Source organism: Misgurnus anguillicaudatus, chromosome 21, assembly GCF_027580225.2.
Source record: "Misgurnus anguillicaudatus chromosome 21, ASM2758022v2, whole genome shotgun sequence".
Lineage (NCBI taxonomy): Eukaryota > Metazoa > Chordata > Actinopteri > Cypriniformes > Cobitidae > Misgurnus > Misgurnus anguillicaudatus.
Window position 1 is genome coordinate 22,755,279 of NC_073357.2, and position 12,762 is coordinate 22,768,040.

A 12,762-nucleotide genomic window follows, 5' to 3' on the forward strand; every position below is an offset into this window, starting at 1 on the left:
TAGACTTTCAAACATCAAAATGTCATTAATTAATATGTATTTGTGTACAAAATGACTTATAACAATATTTTCCTATTCTATTTTGCCTGGAAACGCTTCCAACACGTTTGCGTGTCGCGTGAAAAATAGGCGTTGGTTCTATTTCTAGCATGTCCGTGTTTTCCAGACGCGTGTCTCACGCAGGCAGTCTGCAAGCTCTAACCTGTTAACATGGGAGCCGAATTAAAAATGGACATGGCACGCAGCTGAGACGCTTACGCCACGCATCCAGTGTGTCACCGGCCTTAGTGTTGTCTTGATCGAAAACAACTCGCTCCGACATATATATTTTAGACTAAGTGCGAGTGTTGTGTCTTAAGATGCACACCAGTTGTGTTTATTTATAAATTATGCTTTTAAAAAATGACTTAAATATCCTAATTAAACTAAGGCCTACTCCTGGCTTAAGCTAATCCCTGTCTGGGAAACCAGACAATATGTTTTATTTGGACACTTGGAAATTTATTATTTGTGACACATTCAGTAAAAACTCAGTAAAAGCCATTTTTGGTGATTTAGAGTTCTCTACTATTCATAATCTTCCTATATAATGTAAAGAACATTCTGTAAAAATATAACCTTTATATACACTGGCATATTGGCTTAAAGTGATACTCCAGTCAAATATCTAAATTACCCCATGATTTACTCACCCTCAAGCAATCTGAGATACACATGTCCATCATCTTTCAGACGAACACATATGGAGTTATTTTAGTAAATGTCCTTGCTTTTCCAAGCTTATAAAGAGAGAAAACAGGGACCAGGGAACAACTTCTGACTTTGAAGCTCACAGGAGTAATCTACACGCCTTTAAGGGGTTAATAAAGGTCTTTTCCAGGTTACAGATGCAATATTGTAAGAAAAATATCCATATTTTAAACTTTATAAACTATAATAACTAGCTTTCGATAACTATGCCATCTTGGACTATCGAGTTATTGCGCAACGTACACGTGGCAACTAACACTCACTATGCTAAAGCTAGCTGTGTAATGCAAAGGCAGGTTCCTTCGAAGCACATTTACTAAAATAACTCTGAATGTGTTTGCCTGAAAAATGTATCCCTTTAAATGGCCTAAGTGTCAAAGTACATTTCAGGGTCACTATATATACGCAGTACACATGGATCACTCTATACAGGTAGTTAACATTTACTTTTTGAGATCTGTCAGCAGTTTGATGAGATCTTCAGTTGATATCTTGCTACTGTCTTGGCGGTAGAGCGGAGAGAACTTCCCGTCCATTTCTAAACTGCCTTGAGCATCTTTAAACACCTGTCTGAAGCCAAACACATGAGCATTAGGTCTTCAGCAACATAACTAAACATCAAGAAATACGGTATGTAAAACATAACCTAAATATACACAAGGAGCCTAAAGCTATTTCAGAGGATTCTGACTGAGAAGTGAGTGGACATCTGTTTAAAATGGCATGCAGCTGTACTCGATTAACACAGACAATGTGTTATTCGTCCACTAAACCTGGGTGGGTTTTTGTGTTGTCTTACTTGGCAGCCCAAGCGAAGGGCATCCGGTACTGGCCCAGCCGCTGACACGTCTGCTTGGCAGTCTTCAGGACCTTCTGTACCGTCTGAGAATATTTTACAAAATGATTTTCAAGGGGACACAAAACAGGTCAACTACTGTACTGTACTGATAGCATTCTATAACAAATTTACAGATCCGACAAACACTGACATTATAATTTAGAGTAAATGGTTTGTTTTTGTTGGCATTTGTCAGATCAGTCTGAATCTGCCTTAATACTACAATAACCAAACCAATACACAAATTTTATTTTAAACTACCAGTTTATGTTAGAGAAATGTTATGCAACACTAGCACAATAACATTTTGTTAGACTGATGTCATGGCTAAGTTTTGTTTTTACAGTTCTCCTGGTGCAACATGTTATTCAGCAGCAGGGGCAAGAACAGACCTTGCTCATGTCTGAGGTCTTAATGTAGGGCTCAGCGCAGTGGGTGATCCCGTTCTGTAAAACCTTCTCCACCCGTGCCAGCAGGAAGATGTCTGGGTGAGGGTTGGTAACTGAGAAGATCCCCTATAGAAACACAAAAAATACATGTTGGGTCAAATTGATTTCTGACCACTGATATATTATACATCTCAGACAGTGGACAGCATACATTACTATTTATATATAATACTATTGTATTTAATAACTAGATATTGCTAGCTGCGGATATTAACTCCTTCCCCGCCATTAATGAGTTATCTCTTCAATTAAGAGAAAACATTTGCATAAAAAATGTGTTCCTGAGGAATTTTTATGTTAATCTGCAATAGACCCTTTTACAGCTCACGTGATCAAATAGCCTGCACGCGCATTTAGGCAACAGAAGCGGTGTTATTTCCCATTGGTTCTAACGTGTTAGCAACTCTTTTAGTTTATTAAAACGGTTTCCCAGCATCAAAATGTTTGGTTGCATTAATATAATATACTAATATATGTATATATGTATCTGGCAACTTTATTTTTGGCCATCTGCTAACGTCTTGTCATCTATTCACTCCACTATAGTACACGGATCTGGTAGCTGTGTTGAAAAAGTTGATAAAGTCAACTTTTTAAAATAACTTTCTCTGTCTGTGTTGCTTCAGTGCTGATTCTTGCCATACTTCCATTGCCTAAATGTGCATGCATACACTGCCACGACATAATTCTGTACAAACAGTAAAAGGGTCTATACCGCACTTACACAATTTATGAAAAAACTGAAACCAAAACATTATTTACTCATTTTAAACTGTGTATGTTTTAATAATCATTCTGAATCGTATTTCTAACAAAATTCCTTCACAAAAATGCAACTATTTCAGCTTTTTGCTAAAACAATATTTTTAAAGAAAAATACCCATATTTAAGAGTTTTATAAGCAGAGAAAAAAATAAATAGGATGAAATGTTTTTTTCTTGTTGTTTTTTTGTTTTTGTTTTTTTGAACGCATGAGGGTCTGTTTTTTCATTTGATATATTTGTATTAGTGCTGGGCAAAGATTAATCGCGATTAATCGCATACAAAATAAAAGTGATTTTTTGCATAATATATGTGCGTGTACTGTGTCTAATTATTGTGTATATTTAACCACACACACATTCATATATTCATTTCAGAATTGTTTTACTTATATATAATTTTTTTAAATTTATTTTTAATATAGAATAAATAATAAATAAATAAATAAATAAATATAAATAAACATGTAAATGTTTCTTAAATACATACATGAATGTGTGTGTATTTATTTATACATAATAATTACACACAGCACATATTCATATTTTATGCCAAAAATCACTTTTATTTTGTATGCGATTAATCGCGATTAATCTTTGCCCAGCACTAATTTGTATGTTTATATAGTTTTATATGAAAATTTTCCTGGAAGGCATTTTGTGAAAATCACCAAAAATGCTGGCGGGCAACTTTTAAAAAAAATGGCTGGTGGGGAGTGAGTTAATTCTGGTTCATCCCCCACACTGGAAATGGTCAAGTGGAATTCAGTGCATTGTGGGATATAGTATTCCTTGCAATGCGAGCTGCTGCAACAAGAAATATGCAAAAAATATACAAAACGTAGCAATGTGGTACTGTAGTATGTCCCCCATCATCTTAAGTTCTCCCTCATTGTACTATAGATTATTAGGGGATGAGTTGAAAAATTATGTTAATTATTCATATTATGCATTAACGCTATTAAGTTAAGGCTCTTAGTTAATCAAATTTAATCCCATCTGAAATATTTCAACTGTCAGAAACCTTAAATGCGGGGTGCATGATCTCTGAAAGCCAATGTTGACATTTGAAGTCACCTAAAGAAACATGCCCCTACCCCAATAAAATCTGGACCTTCTTTTAATAGACCCGCCCCACACATACGCAACCCAGGCAATGATGTCGGTTAGTAGACATGCACCTTACTGCTGAATGGCTACAACTGTTTTGGTACTCGGCCTGACTCACTTTTTCAAATTGTTTTTCAAAAATCATGCACCCCGCCTTTAAGTCAGAGACTCTTTCTTTGAGCATCTAATTGTTGCTCAAATTATTTTGAACAAAATATTTTTTTGGTCATACACCTTTTGAGAGGTTATTTATGGGATTAATGTACTTAAAATTTTATTTTATAAATTTTTTATGCATTTTACTTACTGTTTATCTCTGATTCTTATGAACTAACAGGAGGTCTCAAACATTACGCAGCTACAGCATAGGGACTGTTCAGCAGTGCTTGGACAGGAGGTGTAGGCTACACCATATTTTTGAGAGAGCATCAGTGGGCCACACTCAAATGGGAAGGTGGAAGAGAGGGAACCTTTAAATCACAGGCTGCTTTAAATACTGTAGGCCTCTTGGGTCCAGTTCTATATAATTAGATAGAACCATACCATTCATAATGTATAGAGTGACAGAACTGTTTAGTTTGTTGCTAAACTTTCTGCATTCTCTTCAGTAAATGTGTGCATGTCCTTTCTTTTCTTCCTCTTATACAAATAAATATGATCCTGACAGCTCGCTGTGTTGATCTGAGCCCTGTAGAGCATCAGTTCCAGTAAAGCCACGTCACATTTCCCAGGCAGCCAACAGAAGCTTGAGGCCGTCATGGAATTGGCAATGATTTAGTGTGTAGCGCTGGTGCTATAAAAACACTGCTGTGCTGATAGTTATGCTTTGCCTACAGTACTGCTGTGCTCATCTGGTGATATACAAGATTTGATAGACACAAACAACTGTTCAAAATAATGTTAAATGCAGATAACCATATATAGTAAAAGTAGGTTATAGTTAGTATAGTAAAATGAATCTGCTTTCCCAAAATGCTTTCCATGTCTTTTGTTGTTGACATTACGTAATGTACATCAAAATGCATTTCGATGCAAATTCTTCTGTCAAATATTAACAGTTAAAAATAAGAATATGTCTAGTTCATTGTTTGTTTCGTGCATTGGGTTGTAAATCACCCTTGTAATGTTTCTGCGATTACAAAATTGTGTGTTTTTATTTTATTTTTCAGATATGGTAATTATTTTGTATTTTTTAGGCCTATACAGTCGATTAATATTTGAATGGATTTTGAAAGATAGTTTTCACTTTATGTGACAATCGATATTACTGTATATTTACATTTAGCCGATTCCTTTAATTAAAGCAACTAATAAAATTGAGAAGAGCAACAAAGCGATTCATCCAAGGGAGGGCAAGTCCGAAATAAAACCAGTTAACACCACTAACGTACAGTAATCAAGCTCAGACACATGAATACACACATAAGAAGATTTAGATACAAGAATCCATCCGTACAACCAATCTTCTATACCTGAGATTAAAATGCGCATTTATTAAAGAGAGTTCACCCAAAAATATAAATTTTGTCATCATTTACTCCCTCTCATGTATAAATACAAACCTGTATACATTTCTTTGTTCTTGTGACCATAAAGAAGGATATTTTGAGTGTTTGTAACCAAACTGATCATGGGCCCCATTTACTTTTATAGTAGGAAAAAAGAATACTATGGAAGTAAATGGGGCTCATGATCAGCTTGGTTACAAACATTTTTATCATTGCATTTCTGCCTACACCATCTAAAGCAGTGATCTCCAACATGGTGCCTGCGGGCACCAGGTTGTTTGCACGAAGTCTGTGAGGTGCCCGCCAAAGCACATTCTATTAATAGCCTCAAGTTTAATATTTATTTATTACATATTTTATAAATTAGCTTGGCTTCTTTTAAGTATGTTAACATTTTAAACAATGATAAAAACATATCAACAAGTAAAATAAAATCACCAAGTAAAACAAAATGTTTTGAGTAGACTACATCAAAAAAGTAGCCCTCCAGTTTTATCCATTGAGGTAGCCCTTGCTCACAAAAAGGTTGGAGACCCCTGATCTAAAGCTTGCTGCCTACAAATTCTGACAGACTTAAATAACTAAACTATAAAAATGTGATTTCCATTTGAATACCTTAAAAAAAATCCAGATAATTTACTCACCACCATTTCATCCAAAATGTTGATGTCTTTCTTTGTTCAGTCAAGAAGAAATTATGTTTCTTGAGGAAAACATTCCAGGATTTTGCTAATTTTAATCGACTTTAATGGACCCCAACACGTAACAGTTTTAATGCAGTTTAGAATTGCGGTTTCAATGGAGTTTCAAAGGACTCTGAACGGTTCCAGACGAGGCATGGGGGTCTTATCTAGCGAAACGATTGTCATTTTTGACAAGAAAAATAAAAAATGCACTTTTAAACCACAACTTCTCGTCATGTAGATCCGGTCCTGTGATGCGCCAGCGCAACCTCACACAATACGTCATCACGTCAAGAGGTCACGGATGTCGAATGCAAAACTCCGCCCCAGTGTTTACAAGTGTGGAGAAAGAGGACCGTTTCAATGTTGTTGTATGTGGAATGATACTAATTAATGTCTTTGTGTCAGTTTATTATTTTGAATGGTCCGCAAATGTGTGTTTCATATATGTAACCCGTGACCTTTCTACGGCATTACGTGAGGTCGCGCTGGCGCGTCACAGACCGCAGATAGACGAGTAGTTGTGGTTTAAAATTGGATATTTTTTATTTTTCTTGTCAAAAATGACAATCGTTTCGTTAGATAAGACCCTTATGCCTCGTTTGGGATTGTTTAGAGTCCTTTGAAACTGCAATTTTAAACTGTTACGTGTTGGGGTCCATTAAAGTCCATGAAAATTTGAAAAATCCTGGAATGTTTTTCTCAAAAAACATAAATTCTTCTCAACTGAAGAAAGAAAGACATCAACATTTTGGATGACATGGTGGTGAGTAAATTATCTGGATTTTTTTTAAGAAAATGGATTAATCTTTTTAGCTTAATAGTCCTTTTGTGTGAGTCCATGTGAATGTGATGTTCGGCATACAGATTGTAGATACAAGCTTTCGATGGCATAAGCAGAAATGCATTGATAAGAAACTGTGGCAGACGTCTTTTTACAGCCATGTTTTAGCCCAGCATTCTCCATGAATGTGCAACATTTAAGCCATACTGACTTCCCTATCAGAAGCAGAAAAAGCATCATCAGCAATGGTGCACAGTGCTTGCAATAGGCAGGGTTGCCAGATCTTTACAGAAAAATTCTGCACATCGCTTATTTCAAAAGGTGAACAGGATGAATGAGTTTTTGTCACAATGTAATAAGGAAATCTCTAGTGGGGCTTGCTAAGACTGCTGATGATGGAAGATAAAACAGGCAAAAGACACAAAGCCATGTCTAAGATAATAGAAAAATGAGGATGAGCTTTTTAACTGGACCAATAAGCAGCCACCAAGCAACCACCACATAAAACAATGTCCCAGCAAAATGCACGATAGCGATATGCTAAACACTTACCAAACACATTAGCCTGAGAAACACTAATAGTGTGGAAGCAAGGAGGGACCACTCACATTTTTACCATTTCATATAAATATATTATTATTTATTACTAAATTACTAATGACTTATTTACCAGACAACTTGTATACTAACTGATTCCAGAGAACTTTACAAATCAACAGAACTTAAAGGGATAGTTCAGCCAAAAATAAAATTGATTTACCCCCATGATTTACTCGCCCTCAAGCTCCTTCAAGTACAAAGAATGTGCTTTTCGTACTTTTCGTAGTGACGTATGACCAATGTGAAGGGGGAGGGCACAGACGAGAGCAAAACACCCCACATTTATCCTACGTCACTACGAAAAGTGCATAAACAACGTTGATACTCTTTTATGAATGCAGAGGAGTCCAAGATGGTGGCGTTAAAGGAAGCTAGTTATATAACCAAAGCAATCATGAGCCCCATTCACTTCCATAGTATTCTTTTTCCTACTATGGAAGTCAATGGGGCTCAAGATCGGTTTGGTTTTCAAACAGAATGTAGGGTCTAGCTCCTTCATTCAGGTACTTTTTGCATACTGTTTTTGGAATACTATGTATTCGGACATACTCGCCTCGCCTACTGCTTTTCAGGAGAGAGTTGCTGCGTCCGAAACCGCCTACTTCCATACTATGCAGTAGGCGGTTTCGGCGTCATGCAAAGGGGTCCAAGATGGCTGTGTTAAAGGAAGCTAGTTATTTTCGTTTGTTAAGTTTTAGATATGGATTTTTTTTGTTGTTTTAAAGTGGAGGTTTAATGCTATTTCATGCATTCGGACTTATTAACACAGTTTAAGAGTTGTAGTCCTCATGCTAAACATAAGCAAAGTGTCAAAAAAGCGGCTGAGCTTGTAACAGAGTATTTCTGAGCCAAACTCACGCCTCCTTTTTCCTACAAGTTTCAGAAAGTTCTTTCAAATGGGGGTATCCGTTACGACTGATTGACCCCATATTCCTTTTATGGGCCTTTACCCCCAGAAAAGCACGCCTACCCTGCACGTCAAGTGAGAGCGAGAACGCGCATTAGCATTGCTCCGTAGAAGTAGAAGTCACCGGTATCACTGCACAGCACGCAACAACTTTTAGCAAGATAGTTCGACAAAAGAAGTGTGTTTTTGGATGTAAGGAGAAGAAAACCTTATTTAGCTTTCCCTGTCGTAAGGCAACAGTGGATGCAGTTCGTTTTTCCCGGACAGCAACGTAATTGCGAATTAGTTTTTTTTCCCTGGCTGTATTTCGGAGAGGACTGTTTTACAAACAAGGTTCAGTTTGACGCCGGATTTTCCACATTTTTACAACTATTGGAGCGGTCGAAACTTTAAAAGACCCCGTTTAGGAGTCACAACCACAGGCGTAAGTAATTCAAAATCTCACGTGTTTTGTTTGCAATCACGCATACGTGCATGTAATGTAAACAACACCAACAACAGCACTTTGTACTGCATTTAAAACGGGCAAATGCAGTTAAAAACTGGATTATGTTGCTTTTTTATTAAAATAGCAGATGAACAAGCAAGGATTTATTATCTGATAGAGCCGTCCTGATGTAATCGTTGCTGCTATTGTTCCTGTTCGTCCATTACTGACTAAGTATCCAATTCTGGATCATATTTACAATATAAGGCTGGTTATTTAAAAAAAAAAAGTTTTTTTAAAGTTTGATTTCCATCTATGTCGGCTGTAAATCCAAAACTAGTATCCGAAGCTGTGCGTACTCTTAACTCCGCCTACCGCACGCCTTCAAGCGTTCGACCTTTTACGTCAAAAATCAGAAAGGATGTTTTTTCTTTTATAAATCTGACTAAACAAAAGCCTCTTTGGACATATGAATGATGAAATACTACTCTATATATTAGCAAGATTAACATTAGATTGGCAAAAACGTCTTGTGTTATGTCAGCTTTAATAATAACACAGAAATAGGTGGATTCTGTGACAACGCATTTATTGTGTTGTCTCAGAATAAACACTAATGTGTTGTTTTTAACACATCCGTTCTAAGAGTGTATATTCATCCTTTATAAAGATTGGAAGCTAGGACATTTTCAAAATTATCTGAATATGTGTCCGTATGAAATATGATGGACATATGTAACTCGGATGGGTTGAAGGTAAGTAAATTTTCATTTTTGGCCGAACAATTGTTTTAAATAAAAATAAACATTTGTAAAACTAATTTTCATAAACATTTTTCTCACTTTTGCTTTTAAAAAAATTTTCGTTTCAAGATTTTCTTGCCTGTTTGGGGAAGCGCAAGAGAGATTCCGAAACCCGCTGGAGAACTGGCAGGCCGTGTCCATTTCCCCTGCCTGCTTCACTGCCATCTCCTGCTTCAGATTCTGTCGGTGTCTGAGGAGAACCTTCTAGAAGCATCTCCCTCACGCATGGTGGATTGAGGTCAACATGGAAGTCTGCAGAGATCTTACAGCCTCGGGACAAATCAAACAGTGCCAGGCTAATGAAGAACGGCTCAACCTGAAAAACAGATCAGTAGAATGAATGAGTATTGAGTTATTGAGTATCTTACTGACATATTAGTCTGGGCATCTTGATTTAAAAACACAGTGGTGGTTTCCCAAACAGGTATTAGCTTAAGCCAGGACTAGACCTTAGTTTAATTAGGAAATATAACTAGTTTTAACAAACATGCCTTACTTAAAACATTGCTTGTGTGCATTTTGAGGCAAAACAAAGGGGACTGATGTATTTTAAGATATGTCAGTGAAAGTTGTTTTCAGTTTGGAGAGCTCTTCTTAGTCTAGGACTAAAACCCCACAAGTTCTGGACTAAACTGAATGTTTAAGCTGTCTTAACTAAAACAGCTTGCATAGACACACCTTAAACAAGTCAGTGCCATTGTTTTGTCTTTAGATGCACACCAGTAATGTTTTGTAAGGTATGTTTGTAAAAACGACTTAAATGTCCAAGGGGCGGTTTCCCGAAAGGGATTAGACTAGTCCTTGACTAAAATAAATGTAAGAGCTGTCCAAACTCAAAACAACTTGTACTGACATATCTTAAAATACATCAGTGCCCTATGTTGTGCCTAAAGATGCACACAAGTAATGTTTTTAGTAAGGCATGTTTGTTAAAACTAGTTTTATTTCCTAATTAAACTAAGGCCAAGTCCTGGTTTAAGCTAATCCCTGTCCGGGAAACCACCCCAAAAAGTAAAGCAAAGTTTTCACATTTGGGTGACATGGTGTTTCTAAAGAGGATCACAACTGCCATCATGCAGTGAAAGGATTAGTTCATTTTCTTTAAAAAAATCCAGATAATTTACTTACCACTATGTCATCCAAATGATGTCTTTCTTTGTTCAGTCGAGAAGAAATTATGTTTTTTGAGGAAAACATTCCAGGATTTTTCTCTTTAATGGACCCCAACACTTAACACTTAACTCAACACTTAACCATTTTATCAACTGAGTTTCAAAGGACTATAAACGATCCCAAACGAAGCAAAAGGATCTTATCTAGCTAAATGATTGCCATTTTTTACAAGAAAAAAAAAAAATGCACTTTTAAACCATAACTTCTCGTCTATCTCCGGTTCTGTGATGCGCCAGCGCAACCTCACGCAATACCTCATCACGTCAAGAGGTCACTGATGATGTATGCAAAACTACGCCCCAGTGTTTACAAGTGTAAAGAAAGAGGACCGTTCCGACGTTGTTGTATGTGGAATGATACTAATTATTCATGTCTTTTAAAATGGTTTCAAAACACGTGACCTTATTACGTCACTACGCAATTACGTGAGGTTGCGCCGGTGATTCACAGGACCGAAGATAGACGAGAAATTGTGGTTTAAAAGTGCATATTTTTTATTTTTCTAGTCAAAAATGACAACTGTTTCGCTAGATAAGACCCCTATGCCTCGTTTGGGATCTTTAAGAGTCCTTTGAAGCTCCGTTGAAAAAAACTGTTAAGTGTTAAGTGTTGGTGTCCATTAAAGTCCATTAAAATGAGAAAAATCCTGGATTTTTTTCCTAAAAAAAAAACATAATTTCTTCTCGACTGAACAAAGAAAGACATCAACATTTTGGATGACATGATGGTGAGTAAATTATCTGGATTTTTTAAAGAAAATGGACAAATTCTTTAATGCCAGTCTAACCAAAACAACAAGACAATATGTATAGTTTATGTGGGTTGTTCAATAGGTGATTCCAATTCCGATAACACAGCATGCACAGAGCTGCACAAAAAAAATCCACAAAATTGGAATCCCTGTCATTAGCAGTACTATAGAGCTAAATTTAATCTATTTTTCATGTTTAATCGATTCTGAACAATTCCACTGAAGTATTCTGCTCCCAAAAATCAATGCAGAAGATGAACATAAAAGTCTGCAGATTTAGCCTGCGCATGCCTGTGGCAAATCCAATACAAATCCAGATTTATTTGTAAAACAAGAACAAAGAAGAAAAGACAAAGAAACCATGAAATAGCATCACATGACCCTTAAAATGTGAAAATACACCAATATCTATTCCTATACTTAAACTAGATAACAAACATACAGTCATAACCTATGCAACCAGCACATCAATATATTTATTATGTCTCAATATCAGAAAAAGTCAAGAGGTGTTCAGAGGTAGCAGTATTTTTCTAAAGCCTGTTTATGAGGGCCAGCATTCATCCCAGCAGCCAATGAAAGTTCTTTACTAAATGTGACCATATTCATCATTGTGTTCTGCATGAGTTGTCTCTCTATTCTGCTGTTTTCATGCCAAATTCCTCTAATTCATCTCTCATTAAAATAACAATATAATATGTAACTACATTAAATAATAGCTGGCATCGTGCAACAGTGAAAAGTCTGTTTTCCAGAAGGTGGCTTTTGACAAAATGCTTGGAGCTTCATAGATTATTATTTAACAAATATTATAAGACTGGCTGCAATTACTAATACTGATTATCGCTTTTCATATGCTAAATGTTTGTGTGTGGCTAAGCATCTATGGCTATTTTCATGGCAAGAACTGATAATACATACTCAAGTTGATGCACACGTTAATCCATACAGAGGTTGGGGCCATTTGTTATCTCCAATTCATCTAACTTGCATGTTTTTGGCCTGTGTGAGGAAGCTGTATTACCTGGATTAAACCCACGCTGACACAGGGAGAACATGCAGAGTCCATACAGAAAGGCCACCTGACCTAGCCAGAGACCATCTTGCTGTGAGGCAGCACTGACGCACTGTGCCACCCCCAAACCAAGTTAAAGTAAACTAAGTCACATAACATGAATACCACACTAATGGGAAAGATGTGCAGATCAGCTGTGACTC

The 12,762-nt window shown here is 36.5% G+C and overlaps 1 protein-coding gene across 4 annotated transcripts in view; it reads right to left on the reverse strand.

Annotated features, from left to right (window-relative positions):
* dock11 (dedicator of cytokinesis 11) overlaps positions 1-12,762 on the reverse strand; it is a 130,537-nt gene that overhangs the window by 85,703 nt on the left and 32,072 nt on the right. For all 4 annotated transcript variants that reach the window (XM_073859845.1, XM_073859842.1, XM_073859844.1 and 1 more), the window contains exons 12-15: positions 9,700-9,936; positions 1,981-2,103; positions 1,550-1,632; positions 1,198-1,320 (exon numbers count right to left, since the gene is read on the reverse strand). In XM_073859845.1, the coding sequence (XP_073715946.1) occupies positions 1,198-1,320; positions 1,550-1,632; positions 1,981-2,103; positions 9,700-9,936 (566 nt within the window). The remainder of the gene's footprint in view (positions 1-1,197; positions 1,321-1,549; positions 1,633-1,980; positions 2,104-9,699; positions 9,937-12,762) is intronic.